At 39.5% G+C, this 14,178-nt stretch overlaps 1 protein-coding gene across 2 annotated transcripts in view; it reads right to left on the bottom strand.

Moving 5' to 3' along the window:
- Positions 1–431, bottom strand: part of glra3 (glycine receptor, alpha 3) — a 50,183-nt gene extending 49,752 nt beyond the window's left edge. Inside the window, exon 1 of one of the 2 annotated variants that reach the window (XM_079851514.1) lies at positions 17–431. In XM_079851514.1, the coding sequence (XP_079707640.1) occupies positions 17–87 (71 nt within the window). In that variant the 5' untranslated portion in view covers positions 88–431. The remainder of the gene's footprint in view (positions 1–16) is intronic. The other variant, XM_079851513.1, reaches the window with a different exon arrangement.
- Between the last annotated feature and the right edge of the window lie 13,747 nt (positions 432–14,178).

Raw genomic sequence — 14,178 nt, 5'->3', positions numbered from 1 at the left:
AAATATTTGCTCTTACCTCAACAGAATTCCTATTTCCCACGCAATGAATCCCCAAACAGCCACAGAACGCAGCCTTTTCCGAGTCATCTCAAGACTTGATCGGCATAGACATACAGTCCTCTGTGAATGCCTGTGCTCTCTTCAGCACTTCTGGCTTCTTGACTTCAGGACGCTGGACAGCGCTCCAGCGGTTCTTCCTTCACTCCTATGCACTGTAGGCTCGTTGCGCACGGCAATCGCAAAGGAATCCCTCATAATCTTATAAAGCTAAACAGCATATATGAAACACTTCCCTCGTATCGGCACTGGAAGAGATTGAGTGCTATTTAAAAGCGTGCGGTAGCTGAAGTGATTCTTGACATATTCAGACATCTCTGAGCAGAGACCGCCCCACACAGCGCGCTTGACTGACAGTGCGCTTCTCCACTCTCACCGCACACATGCATGAGCAACGCTTACTTACAATTAGAGAGAACTGAATTTGAATACTTTCCCTTACTCGTGCCAGCCCTTTGACTATGAGAGCTGCTCACGTGATTAATAGCCCAGCATCGAGTATAATACGATACCAGATTATAGCATTATTGTCGTTAGTAGTCCTATGATATTTATATTTGTAATACAGTGATATATGTTAATACAATTTTAAAATATATTTGATTTAATAATTGTATATGCATGTGCATGTATATACTCAACGAATTAATTAATTAATTAATTCATCCCTTTTCTATGAGGATTCCTCTTTGGCCAATCTCCATCCATGTGATTCCAACTTGCTTTATTAGCAAAGATGTACATTTTATGGACATAGTGTTTATTAAACAGACTGGAAGTAATGTGTCCAGGTCAGGACATGTCAATTGGGGATGACTGACTAATATTCAACCCTGTAACAGTGAGCAGATGATTACAGAAAAATATATCATTTCTAGACATATCAGCATCTTTCTAATAAACACCTGTGTCATGACCTTAAAGGATTAATTAACTTCAAAATGAAGATTCTGTGATCATTTACTCACCTTGACGGTGTTTCAAACCTCTATGATTTCTTTCCACAAAAGAAGATATTTTGAAGAATGTCGGTAAGCAGGCAGTTGATGTACCCCATTGACTTCCATAGTAGGAAAAAAATACTATAGTAGTCAGTGAGGTACATCAACTGCTTTGGTTACCGACATTCTTCAAAATATCTTCTTTTGAGTTCAGCAGAAGAAAGAATTGCAGGTTTGAAACAACTTGAGGGTAAATGACAGAATTTTCATTTTGAAGAGAACTAATCATTTAAGCACACGGCAATGGCTAAATTAAGTATATACCAGCATCGGCCCTGTTGTTCTTTTAAAGGCTGTTGCAACATTTACTAATTTAAAAAGAAAAACTTATAAAACACCTTTTCAATGGAAAAGGCATATTTTTTTGAATGCTTCACAATAACATTTAAAAAAAAAGCCTTATAATGATATCTTAGCTCCAACTAATGATCTGTTTTTAATAAATGATAACATATTTCAGGTTTAATTATGGCTAATATTTAGTATATGACATGGTGTTATATTTAATCTTTGTGGCTAATAATACACTCATTGCAAGCTGACTGCATCAGTAAGCAATGTCAAAACTAAGTGCAATGTAACTCGTGAGTCATACATGATGGAAAATGCTAGAACGCATGCTGATTCCCTTGGTGCTGGAACGCACCCTTTCCAATTTGGCAGAGGGGTCCTAAGTTGTATTTAGGTATAGGCCTAACGCACTGAGCTTATACTGCCTGTTTTTGATTTACCCATGAAATCATCGTTGTGTTACAGTGAGTGACAGTGTCTGGCATGGGCTGCCGTAGGCAGGGTGTATGGCACAGCTGAGACTGGGTGCATCTGCGCAGCATGTGCATGTGCATGTGTGCGCCCACTCCTGTTTATTGTGCCACGTTGACCCTGTTCCCAGCTTTATGCCATTGCTCTGGAATTGGGCGATAAGCTCAAAACCTCTCTGCTGCCAAAGTTTGGCATCAGGGAGCTTTGGTCTGCTTTTTCATTTTTCATTCATTCTCTTATTTAAAAGTTACTTTTTTGTGCTTTAAAAGACAACAAAGACTTGAATAGTATGTCCATTCTTATATATAAGTGTCCCCTGATGTTATCCGCTAAATCATTGGAAAAGCCTTATAATAAAAAGTGTTTGGCCTACCCTTATTATTTATGTGTCTAAACCAGTGGTTTCCATCCTGAAATGGGACCTATTATGCAAAATTCACTTTTATAAGATATTTGAACACTGATGTGTTTATGCAGCGTGTGAGAACAACCATCCTATATTGATAAAAATCCACTCACTCATTTCTGGTCTCTTCAAACTTGCTGATTTAGCTGGAGTTGATGTTTGCGCCAAAGAGGCATTAGAAGAGTTGTGTTTTGGGATGTATCAACATAAGACTCTCCTTAGACTTCTGCCATCTGAGTCACTGAGGACATCATAGTACATGTATTTTTCAAAGGAAATGTCCTGATAAATCTCTTATAGCTACATTTGCGTCAACCTCTGCCTCCAAGTGGGCCCCAGTTTAGAACCATTTCTTTAAACTTTTCCCACAGTAGAACACATTAAAATGCATTAAGAATAGTATAGCTTTCCCCCCTTCATATTCATTTTTTAGCCATAGGTTTTGAACACATATTACTGGCAGGTGAGCTAATTGCTTATTTGCAGCTGAAGTGTGAGCAGGCAGGCGCTGTGTGTGGGTGGTTGAAGGGCAGATGGATGGGAAGAGCACTGATAATGGCCTAATGTGTACTGTGTCAATTACAAAGGTCAATGTGTGCCCTCAGATAATTTCCCCTGCCTTCGTTGAATGAACACTTCTGTCATGTAAAATAATTGTTTGAGGTAGAGCTCTTTTGTAGACTAATCACTGTCAGCCTGAAAGTAGCCTGTAATGTTTGAACACTCACCCAAGACACTCAAAAAAAGTTATTTGCAAATTTGGTTCACGAAATGTGACCCTGGACCACAAAACCAGTCACATGGGTCAATATTTTGAAATTGAGATTTATACATCATCTGAAAGTTGCATAAATAAGCTTTCCATTGATGTATGGTTTGTTATGATATTACCATGTTTGGCTGAGATACAACTATTTGAAGATCTGGAATCTGAGGGTGCAAAAAAATCAAAACATTGAGAAAATCGCCTTTAAAGTTGTCCATTTATGTTCGCGATTGTGCTGCATTCACTCACAAAAATAAATGTTTTAGATATTTAGGTATGAAATAAACAAAATATCTTCATGGAACATGATCTTTACTTAATATCCTAATGATTTTTGGCATAAAAGAAAAATCGATGATTTTGACCCATCCAATGTATTGTTGGCAATTGCCACAAATATACCCGTGCGACTTGTGTTGTGACTGGTTTTGTGATCCAGTGTCACACTTCTTCTTTGTACAAAGGTATGCTCTGCTGCAGTTAGAGTTTATGTTAAGGTATTATGTGCCCTACTAAAGGAAATTTCACACTTGTTTATCTTATTACATAGTAGTATTTTCCGCCTCTAGTCTGTCAGGATGTGCTACCCTTGTTGTATTTCAAAGAAGTGCATTTTCTTAGACAAGCATGACAACTTTAACTCAGCTCATCTTGACAACTTCATGTTGAGTGGATTTAGGTCAGATTTCAGAACAAAGAAGGCAATGATCTAAAGCTGTGACTGCAGCAATGCCTTTAATCAATGCATAGGCAAGCAGTGCCAATCTGTTCTTATTTTATATCAGAAAGTAACCAACAATGATTTTAATTATGATGGCATTTCATGGTATGCTGCATTCGCAGAGTAGTTTCATCACCAGCTTTGCCTCTACCCTCCCCTTCTCTGAAATCTTCTGTTTCATGCATAATAGAATCTGCCTAATCAATACTATAATGATCAAACCTCATTATGCTTCACTTAACTAGTTTGTCTCAGAAAACATCAAGCAAATGCATGTATAAAAAGATATTCTCAATCAACAGACTCACTGAGCAATGAGGTATATTTCAATACCCGCTCTGCTCTGTAGGTGCTCATCACATTATAATGCAAATGCATTTACTCGGCAGCCAAATATACACATGGCATTTACTGAATCAGTTATATATGGAGAGATTATTGCACTCTATTGGCTGGGAAAAAGACGAATTGCTCAATTACTGGTGTGTGGCGAATCGTTATAAATTTCGACCCGGCACGCTGCATATTAAGGGGCCTTATTTGGAAGACATAGAGACTTGGGTGGACAGTTTAGTCTCAAAGGAAGGCCGTTGCCATAGAAAAGCACTAACAACTTCTCATTATAAGAGTATCTATGAGTAAAAAAAAAGATGTAAGATCACATCACATTAGGATTGAACTTAGTTGTGAAATATTTTTTTTAGTGGGAGATCTAGTGCTAATTATCTAGTATGATTGGAAGCTCAAACCTGCAAAGAGCAATTCATGAGCTATCACTCCTCTGTCCTTGTTTAAGAAGATGTAAAGATGTTTCTTAAGGAGACTGTCCCCCTTAATAAGTGTACTATAAGTTACTTTAGTTCAATGCCTAAGCCAAATGATTCCTTACTAGTGCACCTATTTCATAAAAAAATGTGTTAATCTGCATTATTCTAACCAGAATATTTAAATCAAATCAAATTTACAACGAATGTGGGACACCATCTCTGTCCACCTGTATTGCTCACCTATTCCTTATATATCCATATAGCATGCATTTTGCCTACGTGAGAACAGACTATGACCACGGCACACCACACTCCACATAGTTGGTGCCATATTAAAACCCTTTGAGTCAATGTTAAATTAAGTATATTCTCAGAGCTAATGGTTTAGTTATTTTCAGCCAGTGGGCTGCACATCACTTTCCAAATGGGTCACACCAGCAATGAAATGTTCCAATCTGTCTGGCGGATCCATCAAAAGGGACTTTAGCCATGACTGCAGTAATAGTTCTGAGCAGATAATTAGAAATGCACTCTGCTATGACACGTTTAGACGTTAACAAAGCCTTAGTAATCAGGATTGAAGAGAGTTGTGTTCTGACTCAATCTCAAAGCATTACTGCCTTCTTTTGCTGTTAAATGATTACAAGTTCATGATGAAAGCTGTTAATCTTACATTTGTTTGGTCAAGAGGAATATTGGTAAGAAGCACATTGAACTACACACAAGCTTTGCTTTGAAATGCGACCTTATTAAATGCCATAAACTGATGCTAAAACTGGGAGGAATTCCGAAGCGTGTGCTTTTACTACCAATATTTTTTCTCTTTCTTGAGAATTATTAAACTTTTGTTGTGCTTTCCTGTGTGGATTATGGGGCCTAACGGCACATAGAACATTTCCTTCCAGTTGAGAAAGTCTTTACGCTTCACTCAGCTGCCCAAGCTCCATTGAGGTTCACGATGGTCACAGAATTCTTGAATAACATATGTCCAGACAAGGCACTGACTCACTAAAACTATGAGATCGTTCTATTGGAGATGTTGCACCAAAATGATGGCAAATTAATGATGCAATACCAAGAGAGCAGTATTAAATGACATGTTTGATTCAGCTGTCTCCCACTGGATGCTAATCCCTTTCTTCTCTATTCATGTAAATATTTCCCTGGATGCCATGGCTTTTCTAACATCCTGACACGGCCACAGTTTTAATGAGTTTAATGAGTTAACAGTTGTATGTTGCATGATCACCAGAATGCATACTGTATGTGGAACATGCAAGCACTTCTAATCATGCACAAACAAGGAATAAGATAAATGTCAATCAAGCAACATCTGTTTCTCAAAGGGTGCAAAGTCTAACAAACCATATGTTCATTGGGATTTACACAGTATGTACAAAATCCAAGTGCATGTTTTTTTAAGGCATTGAGGACTGTATCTTATAATTCTATAATAAGAAAAAAAGTATACTGTTTTAAATCCCTGCTGTTTGTTTTTAGTTAGAATAGAGTTGGATTCCTTGGAGTGCAGAGTTAGCAAAACACTTGATTACACACATTATGATGTCACAGAGATTATTTCTGTATCTGTTTAATTCTGTGATGCGTGCATGTGAGTATAGTTAGATACGGCATGGGACTGTGAGTACTATTATGTAATGTTATAAAAAAAAAAAAAAGGAAAGGATAGCTGGAATGCCATAGAGCAGTCAGAATCACAAATATAAGTGTTCTTTTCTTACACTCATTACCAGCACCTCATGCATGTTATGGCCTGATATCAATAAACCACATTCATAATTCACACCAATGAAGATCCCTGATGGATATATAGAAGCATGAAAGTGCTGACCTGTCAAACCCTATACAGAGCATCCCATAATGATCAAAGTGTATCCACGTATCAAAATCAAAGCTTTGAGTAAGAACTATATTTGAAGGCCAACCTTCTGTCACACACTCATGCAGTTCAACAATTGGATATGGAAATGATATTAGAATAGAGGCAATTCTTCGGTGAGTGGCTTTCAATTTAATCATGCATTTGTCCAGCAGCAATAATCTCACCTCCCTACTATGGCTAACATGATATGATCTGATTTTTTTCAATTGAAAGGATGTGCTGTATTGCTCATGTAGGCTCTTCTCATGCAAACTGGCATGCACTGCTGCACACATGTAATGTCCAGATTAGAAGACAATCCACAAAACACACACACACACACACACGTGCACACACACACACTCCTATATTGCCCTGGCAAAAATAAAACTTCTATTTCACTATGATAAAATAATGATAGGATTGAAGACCTGAAATGGTCAGCACACATTCCTGAAGTTAAAGCTACAATATGCAATAATTTTTTGCCGCTAGAGGGCGCTACATTCCAAACAACAACAACGGCATAGCTTGATGACAATGTGAAGGAGCGTGGAATGATGGGAACTGTCGTTTTAAACTCCACCGTGGATGTAAATCAGTCAGACGGGAATCGAAAAATCATGTTCATGGATGAGGCTAAGTTCTATTTTGATAATGACATGCTTTTTGTGGCGAGGGGGGCGTGGTTCAGCGCGGTCTGTAATGGGAGAGAGAGAGAAACGAGACGAGCGAGACGCAAGTAGGTCAAGTGCTAATGACGAACACCTGTGTCTTATTGCTGTGATCCGCGTGGAGAGACCGCTTATAAGCCGCGCGCTGGAACGAGAGAGAGACTGGAGAGAAAATTGGACGCAGAGAAAGAAAACCGGTGGATCCGAGCTCTCATTTTTGAACTGTTTTCTGCAGTCGCGATTGCCACGGTGAATGCGCGTTGTGCACGACTTTTGTTTGTTTTGCTTTATTTTAATAAAGTAAGAGTCCCAGTCACGCCAACCCCTGTCTTCTTCCTTCCTGACTCTTGAACCTCATCACACTTTTATTTCATTAAAATGAATTAACCACAAGAAAAGTAAGGTTTAATACTAAATTGGTTATCATAGATGTTACTCTATGTCGAATTCATTGTTGTGATAACGCGGCGCAGTTTTACGTGTTCTAAACAATTGTTGTAAAAGTACATTCAAAACATACCCACGTCATTTGCCAAAATACTGATTAATCTTTATGTATAACACATGCTATATTTATTTACATGGCCATAAACACCAGACGTGATAAACAATGTCAATAAACTAAACACAAATCTAAAGCAATAATACTTCCCTTACATAAACATAAATATTACCGAATGCTACATTTGGAAAATATAAAATTAACCATGCTTTGTCGACAGAACCAGCTGCAATCGGTAAAGAATAATTGTGTTCCATAACGACTGCAAGAAACAAGCTAACGTTTGTTGCTTGATAGACGCTACAACTACAACTTCCGCATTTGTCCAGGACTCCACGCAGTACGAGCGGAAACCGAGGGTAACGCGGATATGACGCAATTGACTGGCGACTCCCAGCTCACCCCTGCTCTAACGCCCCGTTTCCTTGGTTAAAATCGCAATTTTCTCACGATTTAAAAATAGTTGGAAACATTTGGGATATTGTAAGTAATCAACTTAACAAAATATATAACACTGGCCTTGAGATTTTGGGATATTTTAATGCAAAATTCTTGCATATTGTACCTTTAAGACAAACAAAAATTGAGCAAAATTGAGAAGTTATTGGGAAGTCTAATCTTCTGACAGCTTTTCCTAAATAGTTTTCCTAAAAGTGGGTGATTTCTGCATGTGCTTCCATGTACACATAAAATGTCATTCTATTGTTCTATTTGGAACATAGGAGGAAATCTTTTTTTTTTCTTTTTTTTTTTTTTTCTTTCTAGAAATCATACAAATTCATAAGAAATCTCCACCTTGTAAAATAGCATTCCTGTGAGATTGTGATAGATTTTTCTGGTAAAAACATCATACTTGGTATTCACACAAAACAAGTAACAGCTTTCCATCATTTTACAGTTAAGATTCCATTCACAGATCAGCTCCAAAATGCCGGTGAACTCTTTGATGCCACTAATCAGAAAATGAATTAGCACACATTGACAACATCTCAATGTTCTCAATGTCTACAGAAACTCAAAGTGCGTGAGGTAGCACTTGGAAGAAGCCTATCATTCTCATTTAAAGTATCATTTAAAGGCTTCTGTATCCATTATTCATGTTGATCCAAAAGCGCCTCCCATGAATAAGAAATGGCTTAGTCTAACACGATAAAGTACACATCTGCCCAGCTTACTAATGTTTGGCTTTAAGACTGCACAAATTATTTTGAATTAGGAAAGGTGTCAAAAATAATGAAGAAATTAAATAAACATGGATCACCCCTGGTTATTCCATCCAAAAACAGGATGAAAGTTGAGTTCAAAATGTATTTTTTTGCCAAATGAGATGATACAAAAAGAGCTAGAAATTAAAAAGTCAAAAAGGGGAATAAATGATCAGATGCCCCTCCAGATTTATAGGAAAAAAATAAATAAACTACTTAAACAGATACTAGATGAAAATACTGTCAGAGTGCCCCACTTTATTAGTATTTGTTCAGCCTTTTAGTTATTCTTCTTTGGGAGCAAGGAAACTTATAACTTTGGAAAGCTGGGTTATTGAGAGAAATACATACATTTGTCTGAAAAGATAATGTGAGAGTAAAAAAAAACAAAAAAACAAAAACAAACAAAAAAAAATTAAAAGTTAAATAGATGCTACAGGTCTGCCAGGTACCTGCACACATTTCCCATCACTCTCCTCAGTTCCCACCAAGCATGCCACACAACTGCTGAAAAGTGAAGCCAAAGCTTCTCGATTGCCCCCGGTGGCTGGTCCCAGTATAGCCCGCCTCCCCATGAAGTCTAATGGACGCGATGGAAACTCAACAATCAAATTACACCTCAAATAAAAAAAAATTCAAAGATGTTTTCTGTCTTATTAAGTTTGGTCTTAGTTAGTTATTTGATGCTATAAAAACGGGAATGTGACGGCATGATTGACAGCTGTGATTGACAGCTTCTCTAAACTAAGTAGTCACTGAGGCACCAACAGAATTTTTTGGGGGATTTTTGGGAGGAGATTGGAGCTTCAACTTTAATTTCTATATGTCCATAACTGTTTATTTCACAGTAAATTTTGTATTAACCGTTTCTGAGTGAGTGAGGGTGGGACCTTGATATCGCAGCTTTACTTATTGCTCACTACTGCGCAGAAGCAGGTCCCAAATCTGCGTAAGATGTCAGCGCCATATTAGGACTTTGGCGGCTTCACTTTTCACCAATGTAAGAGAGTGAAGGGGCATCATCCATCTTTTTTTACAGTCTATGGTTCCCACCTGATGGTTCCTGATCACACACACCTGCACCTCATCATCACCCTCATCACTGCCACTACTAAAGCACACATTTCACCACAGTTCACTGTCCGGTCATGTTGATTGGAAAGAGGACTACTCACCTTGCCTCCTACGGGCTACCTGACTTCTCCAGCAATCTCCCTGTCTCCAGCGATCTCCCTCGGGACTATTTACCTGCTCACTTCATCACTACCCCTTAATTTTAAATAAACCTCACTGTTCACCTGCCATCTTCCTCTCATGTGTCTACATTACGTACTGTAACAGAAGACCGGACCAGTTACAGACAGACAACAATATGGTCATCCTTCTCAGTCCCCTAGACCCGAACGTTCTGCTTCTTGCCGCCCTTCCAGAGTCTCGTCCTGCGAGACAGCCCTGAGTCTCGTCCCACCAAGACCACCCTTCCAAAGTCTCTTCCCACCGAGACCACCATTGAAGAGTCTCGTCCCGCCGAGACCACCCTTCCAGAGTCTCGAATGCCACCTCGTGTTCCTTGAAGGAATACATCGACAACATCCTGTGGGTGAGTGGATCGTCCTACACCATAGGAGAAGCAGATTCAGATTCCCTTTCAGTCCCCACCACCCCTCCTGAGCCTTGTCCTGTCATGGCTGCTGCATCTCATCCCTCCATGCCTCCATCGATTCACCACCATCCTCGTCCCATCGAGAACGCCCTTCCAGAGTCTCGTTCCGTCAAAACCGCCCTTCCAGAGTTTCGTCCCGCCGAGACCGCCCTTCCAGAGTCTCGTCCTGCGAGACTGCCCTAAGTCTCGTCCCGCCAAGACCACCCTTCCAAAGTCTCTTCCCACCGAGACCACCATTGAAGAGTCTCGTCCCGCCGAGACCACCCTTCCAGAGTCTCGTCCCAAGATGGTCGCTGCCGCGCCTGAATCTCCAGTCTCCGTCCCCTTCCTCAGTCCAGAAATGACTCCAGTCTCTGCCCTCGTCCAGAGTCCTTTGGGGGTTCCAGTCTCCGTCCTCGCCCAAGGTCCAGTGGGAGCGATGGCCACCTGAGCTGCCGGCTTCGCTCTGGTCCCCTACTAGTCCGGCATCGCCCTGGAGTCTGCACCCACCTGCTGTCTAGACTTCAGGGCGCCCGCCCCCCTCCCCGGTTGGATCATCTAAGGCACGAGGTCGCGCCTACAGGGAGTTGGGAGTACTGTTACAGGTCTGCCAGGTTCCTGCACTACATTTCCCATCCCTCTCCTCTGTTCCCACCTGCATGTCATTCCTGATCACACACACCTGCATCTCACCATCACTCTCATCACTGCCACTACTAAAGCACACACTTCACCACAGTTCACTGTCTGGGCACGTTGGTTGGAAAGAGGACTACTCACCTTGCCTCCTACGAGCTACCTGACTTCTCCAGCGATCTCCCAGTCTCCAGCAATCTCCAAGTCTCCAGTGATCTCCAAGTCTCCAGCAATCCTGCATCTCATCCCTCCATGCCTCCATCGATTCACCACCATCCCTGTAAGAAGACACATTCCTTTCACTGCCAGCACACCACTCTCCAATCCAGCATTGCACTTCCAACTCACCTGCTTCCCATTCACCGGCCCTGTTGTTGTCAAACTTCCTGTTTGAATTCATCTCTGTCACCCGAGTCTCATTCCGTAACAATAGAATATTACTGATAAATATCCATGGTAATGTATACAAATAAACACTACAGAAAGTGATCATTCATACAATTCTGAATTAATGATACATTAATTGAGCTTATATTGGAGTAGGAAAGATTTTTGGTTATTGCATTTGCATGAAATTATATTATAAGGGATTATATTTAGTTATGTAAATAAGAAAATATGTCAAAATGAAATGTAGGAAATAAACACAACCTATTATGGTTGGCTGACTGAGGAAATTTCAAATATTCAAATAACAACTAACTCTAATAAGACTCCCACTCCAAACTCCAGTCTGGCTTTTCACTACCGTTCCCAATAGCTCTGGCGGCTTCACAGTGCATTTAAGGCACATTGCCACATCACGTCTGCAGTAAAGGGATTTCATTGGCTGCTACAAATTCTTCTGGATGTTAGGAGTACAACCAATTCAGTTGGTAGATGCTAAAGTCTAAGTGAGTTCAGTTTAATTTTTATATCCTTTGGGAGAAAGCAACTAGCAAATTTGATTGTAGATGTAATCAGGATGGGGAGATTGTAATAAAGCTTGTGTAAATGTAAATAATGTGATCACAACATTCTACTCACTGTGATTTTATACAGAAATCATCACTATTACAAACATGCAAAACATACAATATAGCATTCTGTAACTTACCTCTACACATTGTTATTGCAAAGGCCTGTGCGCACTGTCAACATTAAAAGTTTCCCCCCCCCCCGTGTTATTTAAAAATTTCACATCATGCATTGCAATCACACTGATTAACATACACACAACAACAACAAAAATATACCCCTGTAAGAGAACATAGTGATTCATGGTAAACCACTTAACCAACTAAAAGTCAGGGGGCCTCATTTATATTGCGTAGAAACCGCCCAACATTTGATCTTACGATCGTTTCTCAAATGTGTGTACGTGCGATTCAGAGAATGCCTCTCTCCCAGACAGCATTATAGTGTTGGGGCAGACCTGACCTGTAGAAAAGAGATGGTATTCATCCCTCCTGGGATGGTGCTGTTCTTCTTTCTAGTAATATGGCACATAGTCTTAGAGCTCAAACATGACAATCTGGGGATCAGGTCAGGAAGCAGACAGACTGGCTAAACCGACCGTTTGCTAGCTGTCTCACGTCACCAAGGTCAGATAAATCCCATCGAATAGAGCCTCTCTCACCTAGATATCATCATATAGAGACTGCGTCTGTTCCCCTAATTAGGACATACAAAAAACTTCCAAACCCATCTAATGGTACAAATTTAATTGATGTTCAACAAATAAAAAACATTTATAATACAAATGAGCAAATGATAAAGCTTGGGTTGCTAAATATTAGATCCCTTACTTCAAAAGCACTTATTGTTAATGATATGATTACAGACTATAATCTAGATGTGCTGTGTTTGACAGAAACCTGGCTAAAACCAAACGATTACATTACTTTAAATGAGACCACCCCGCAAGATTACTGTTATAAACATGAGCCTCGTCTGAAAGGCAAAGGGGGAGGTGTTGCTGTAATTTATAGTAATATTTTATACTAAGAAGTCTAGTTTCAAATATAATTCTTTTGAAGTGTGAAGTGTTGAAGTGTACTGGTTGCAGATAAAGTCATAATTGTTGGTGATTTTAATATACATGTAGATAACAAAAAAGATGCATTGGGACTGGCATTTAAAGACATTCTTAACTCTGTTGGAGTTAGACAACGTGTCAGGAGTCAGGACCTACTCATTGTCGTAATCATACCCTAGATCTAATATTATCACACAATCAATGTTGATGTCGTTGAAATTCTGCAGCAGAGCGATGACATCTCAGATCATTATCTAGTCTCTTGTAAACTTCATTTAGCCAAGGCTGCAAAACCGACTCTGTTACAAATATGTTAGACCTATCACTTCTGCCACTAAAGATTGCTTTATTAATAAACTTCCTGATCAGTTTCATCATTTCAGTATCCCAGATAGCTTAGAAGAGCTCGATATTGCGACAGAAACTTTTAACTCTCTCTTTTCCAGCACTTTAGACACAGTTGCTCCATTGCGCTTAAAGAAGATTAAAGAAAATAGTCCAACGCCATGGCACAACGAGCACACTCAGGTCCTTAAGAGAGCAGCCAGAAAAATGGAGCACAACTGGAAGAAAACAAAACTAGAGGTATTTCGCATTTCATGGAAAGAGAGCTCTATTGCATACAGAGAGGCCTTAAAAGCTGCTAGATCTGCTTATTTTTCAACACTTTTAGAAGAAAATAAACAAAACCCTAGGTATTTATTTGAAACAGTGGCCAGAAGTTTCCAAGCAGCACAGCAGTAATGACTTTATGAACTTCTTCACTTATAAGATTGATAACATTAGGGAGGAAATTATAACTATGCAACCGTCTACTACAGTATCACATCAGGCAGTGCATTGTAGTCTCCCTAAGGAAAAATTTTATTCATTCACTGCTATAGAAGAGGAAGAATTCGCTAAACTCATTAAATCATCTAAATCGACAACATGTATGTTAGACCCTATACCGACTAAGCTACTGAAAGAAATGCTTCCAGAGGTCATAGATCCTCTTCTTAATATCATTAATTCATCTTTTTTCATTAGGATATGTACCAAAAACTTTTAAGCTGGCTATGATTAAACCGTTAAAAAAACGCAACTTGATCGTACAGAATTAGTCAATTACAGGCCGATCTCGAATCTACCTTTTCTGTC

The sequence above is a fragment of the Squalius cephalus genome (assembly GCF_949319135.1).
Source record: "Squalius cephalus genome assembly, chromosome: 2".
Lineage (NCBI taxonomy): Eukaryota > Metazoa > Chordata > Actinopteri > Cypriniformes > Leuciscidae > Squalius > Squalius cephalus.
The sequence above is the reverse complement of the archived record's forward strand: the minus strand, read 5'-3'. Positions and strand labels throughout refer to the sequence as shown.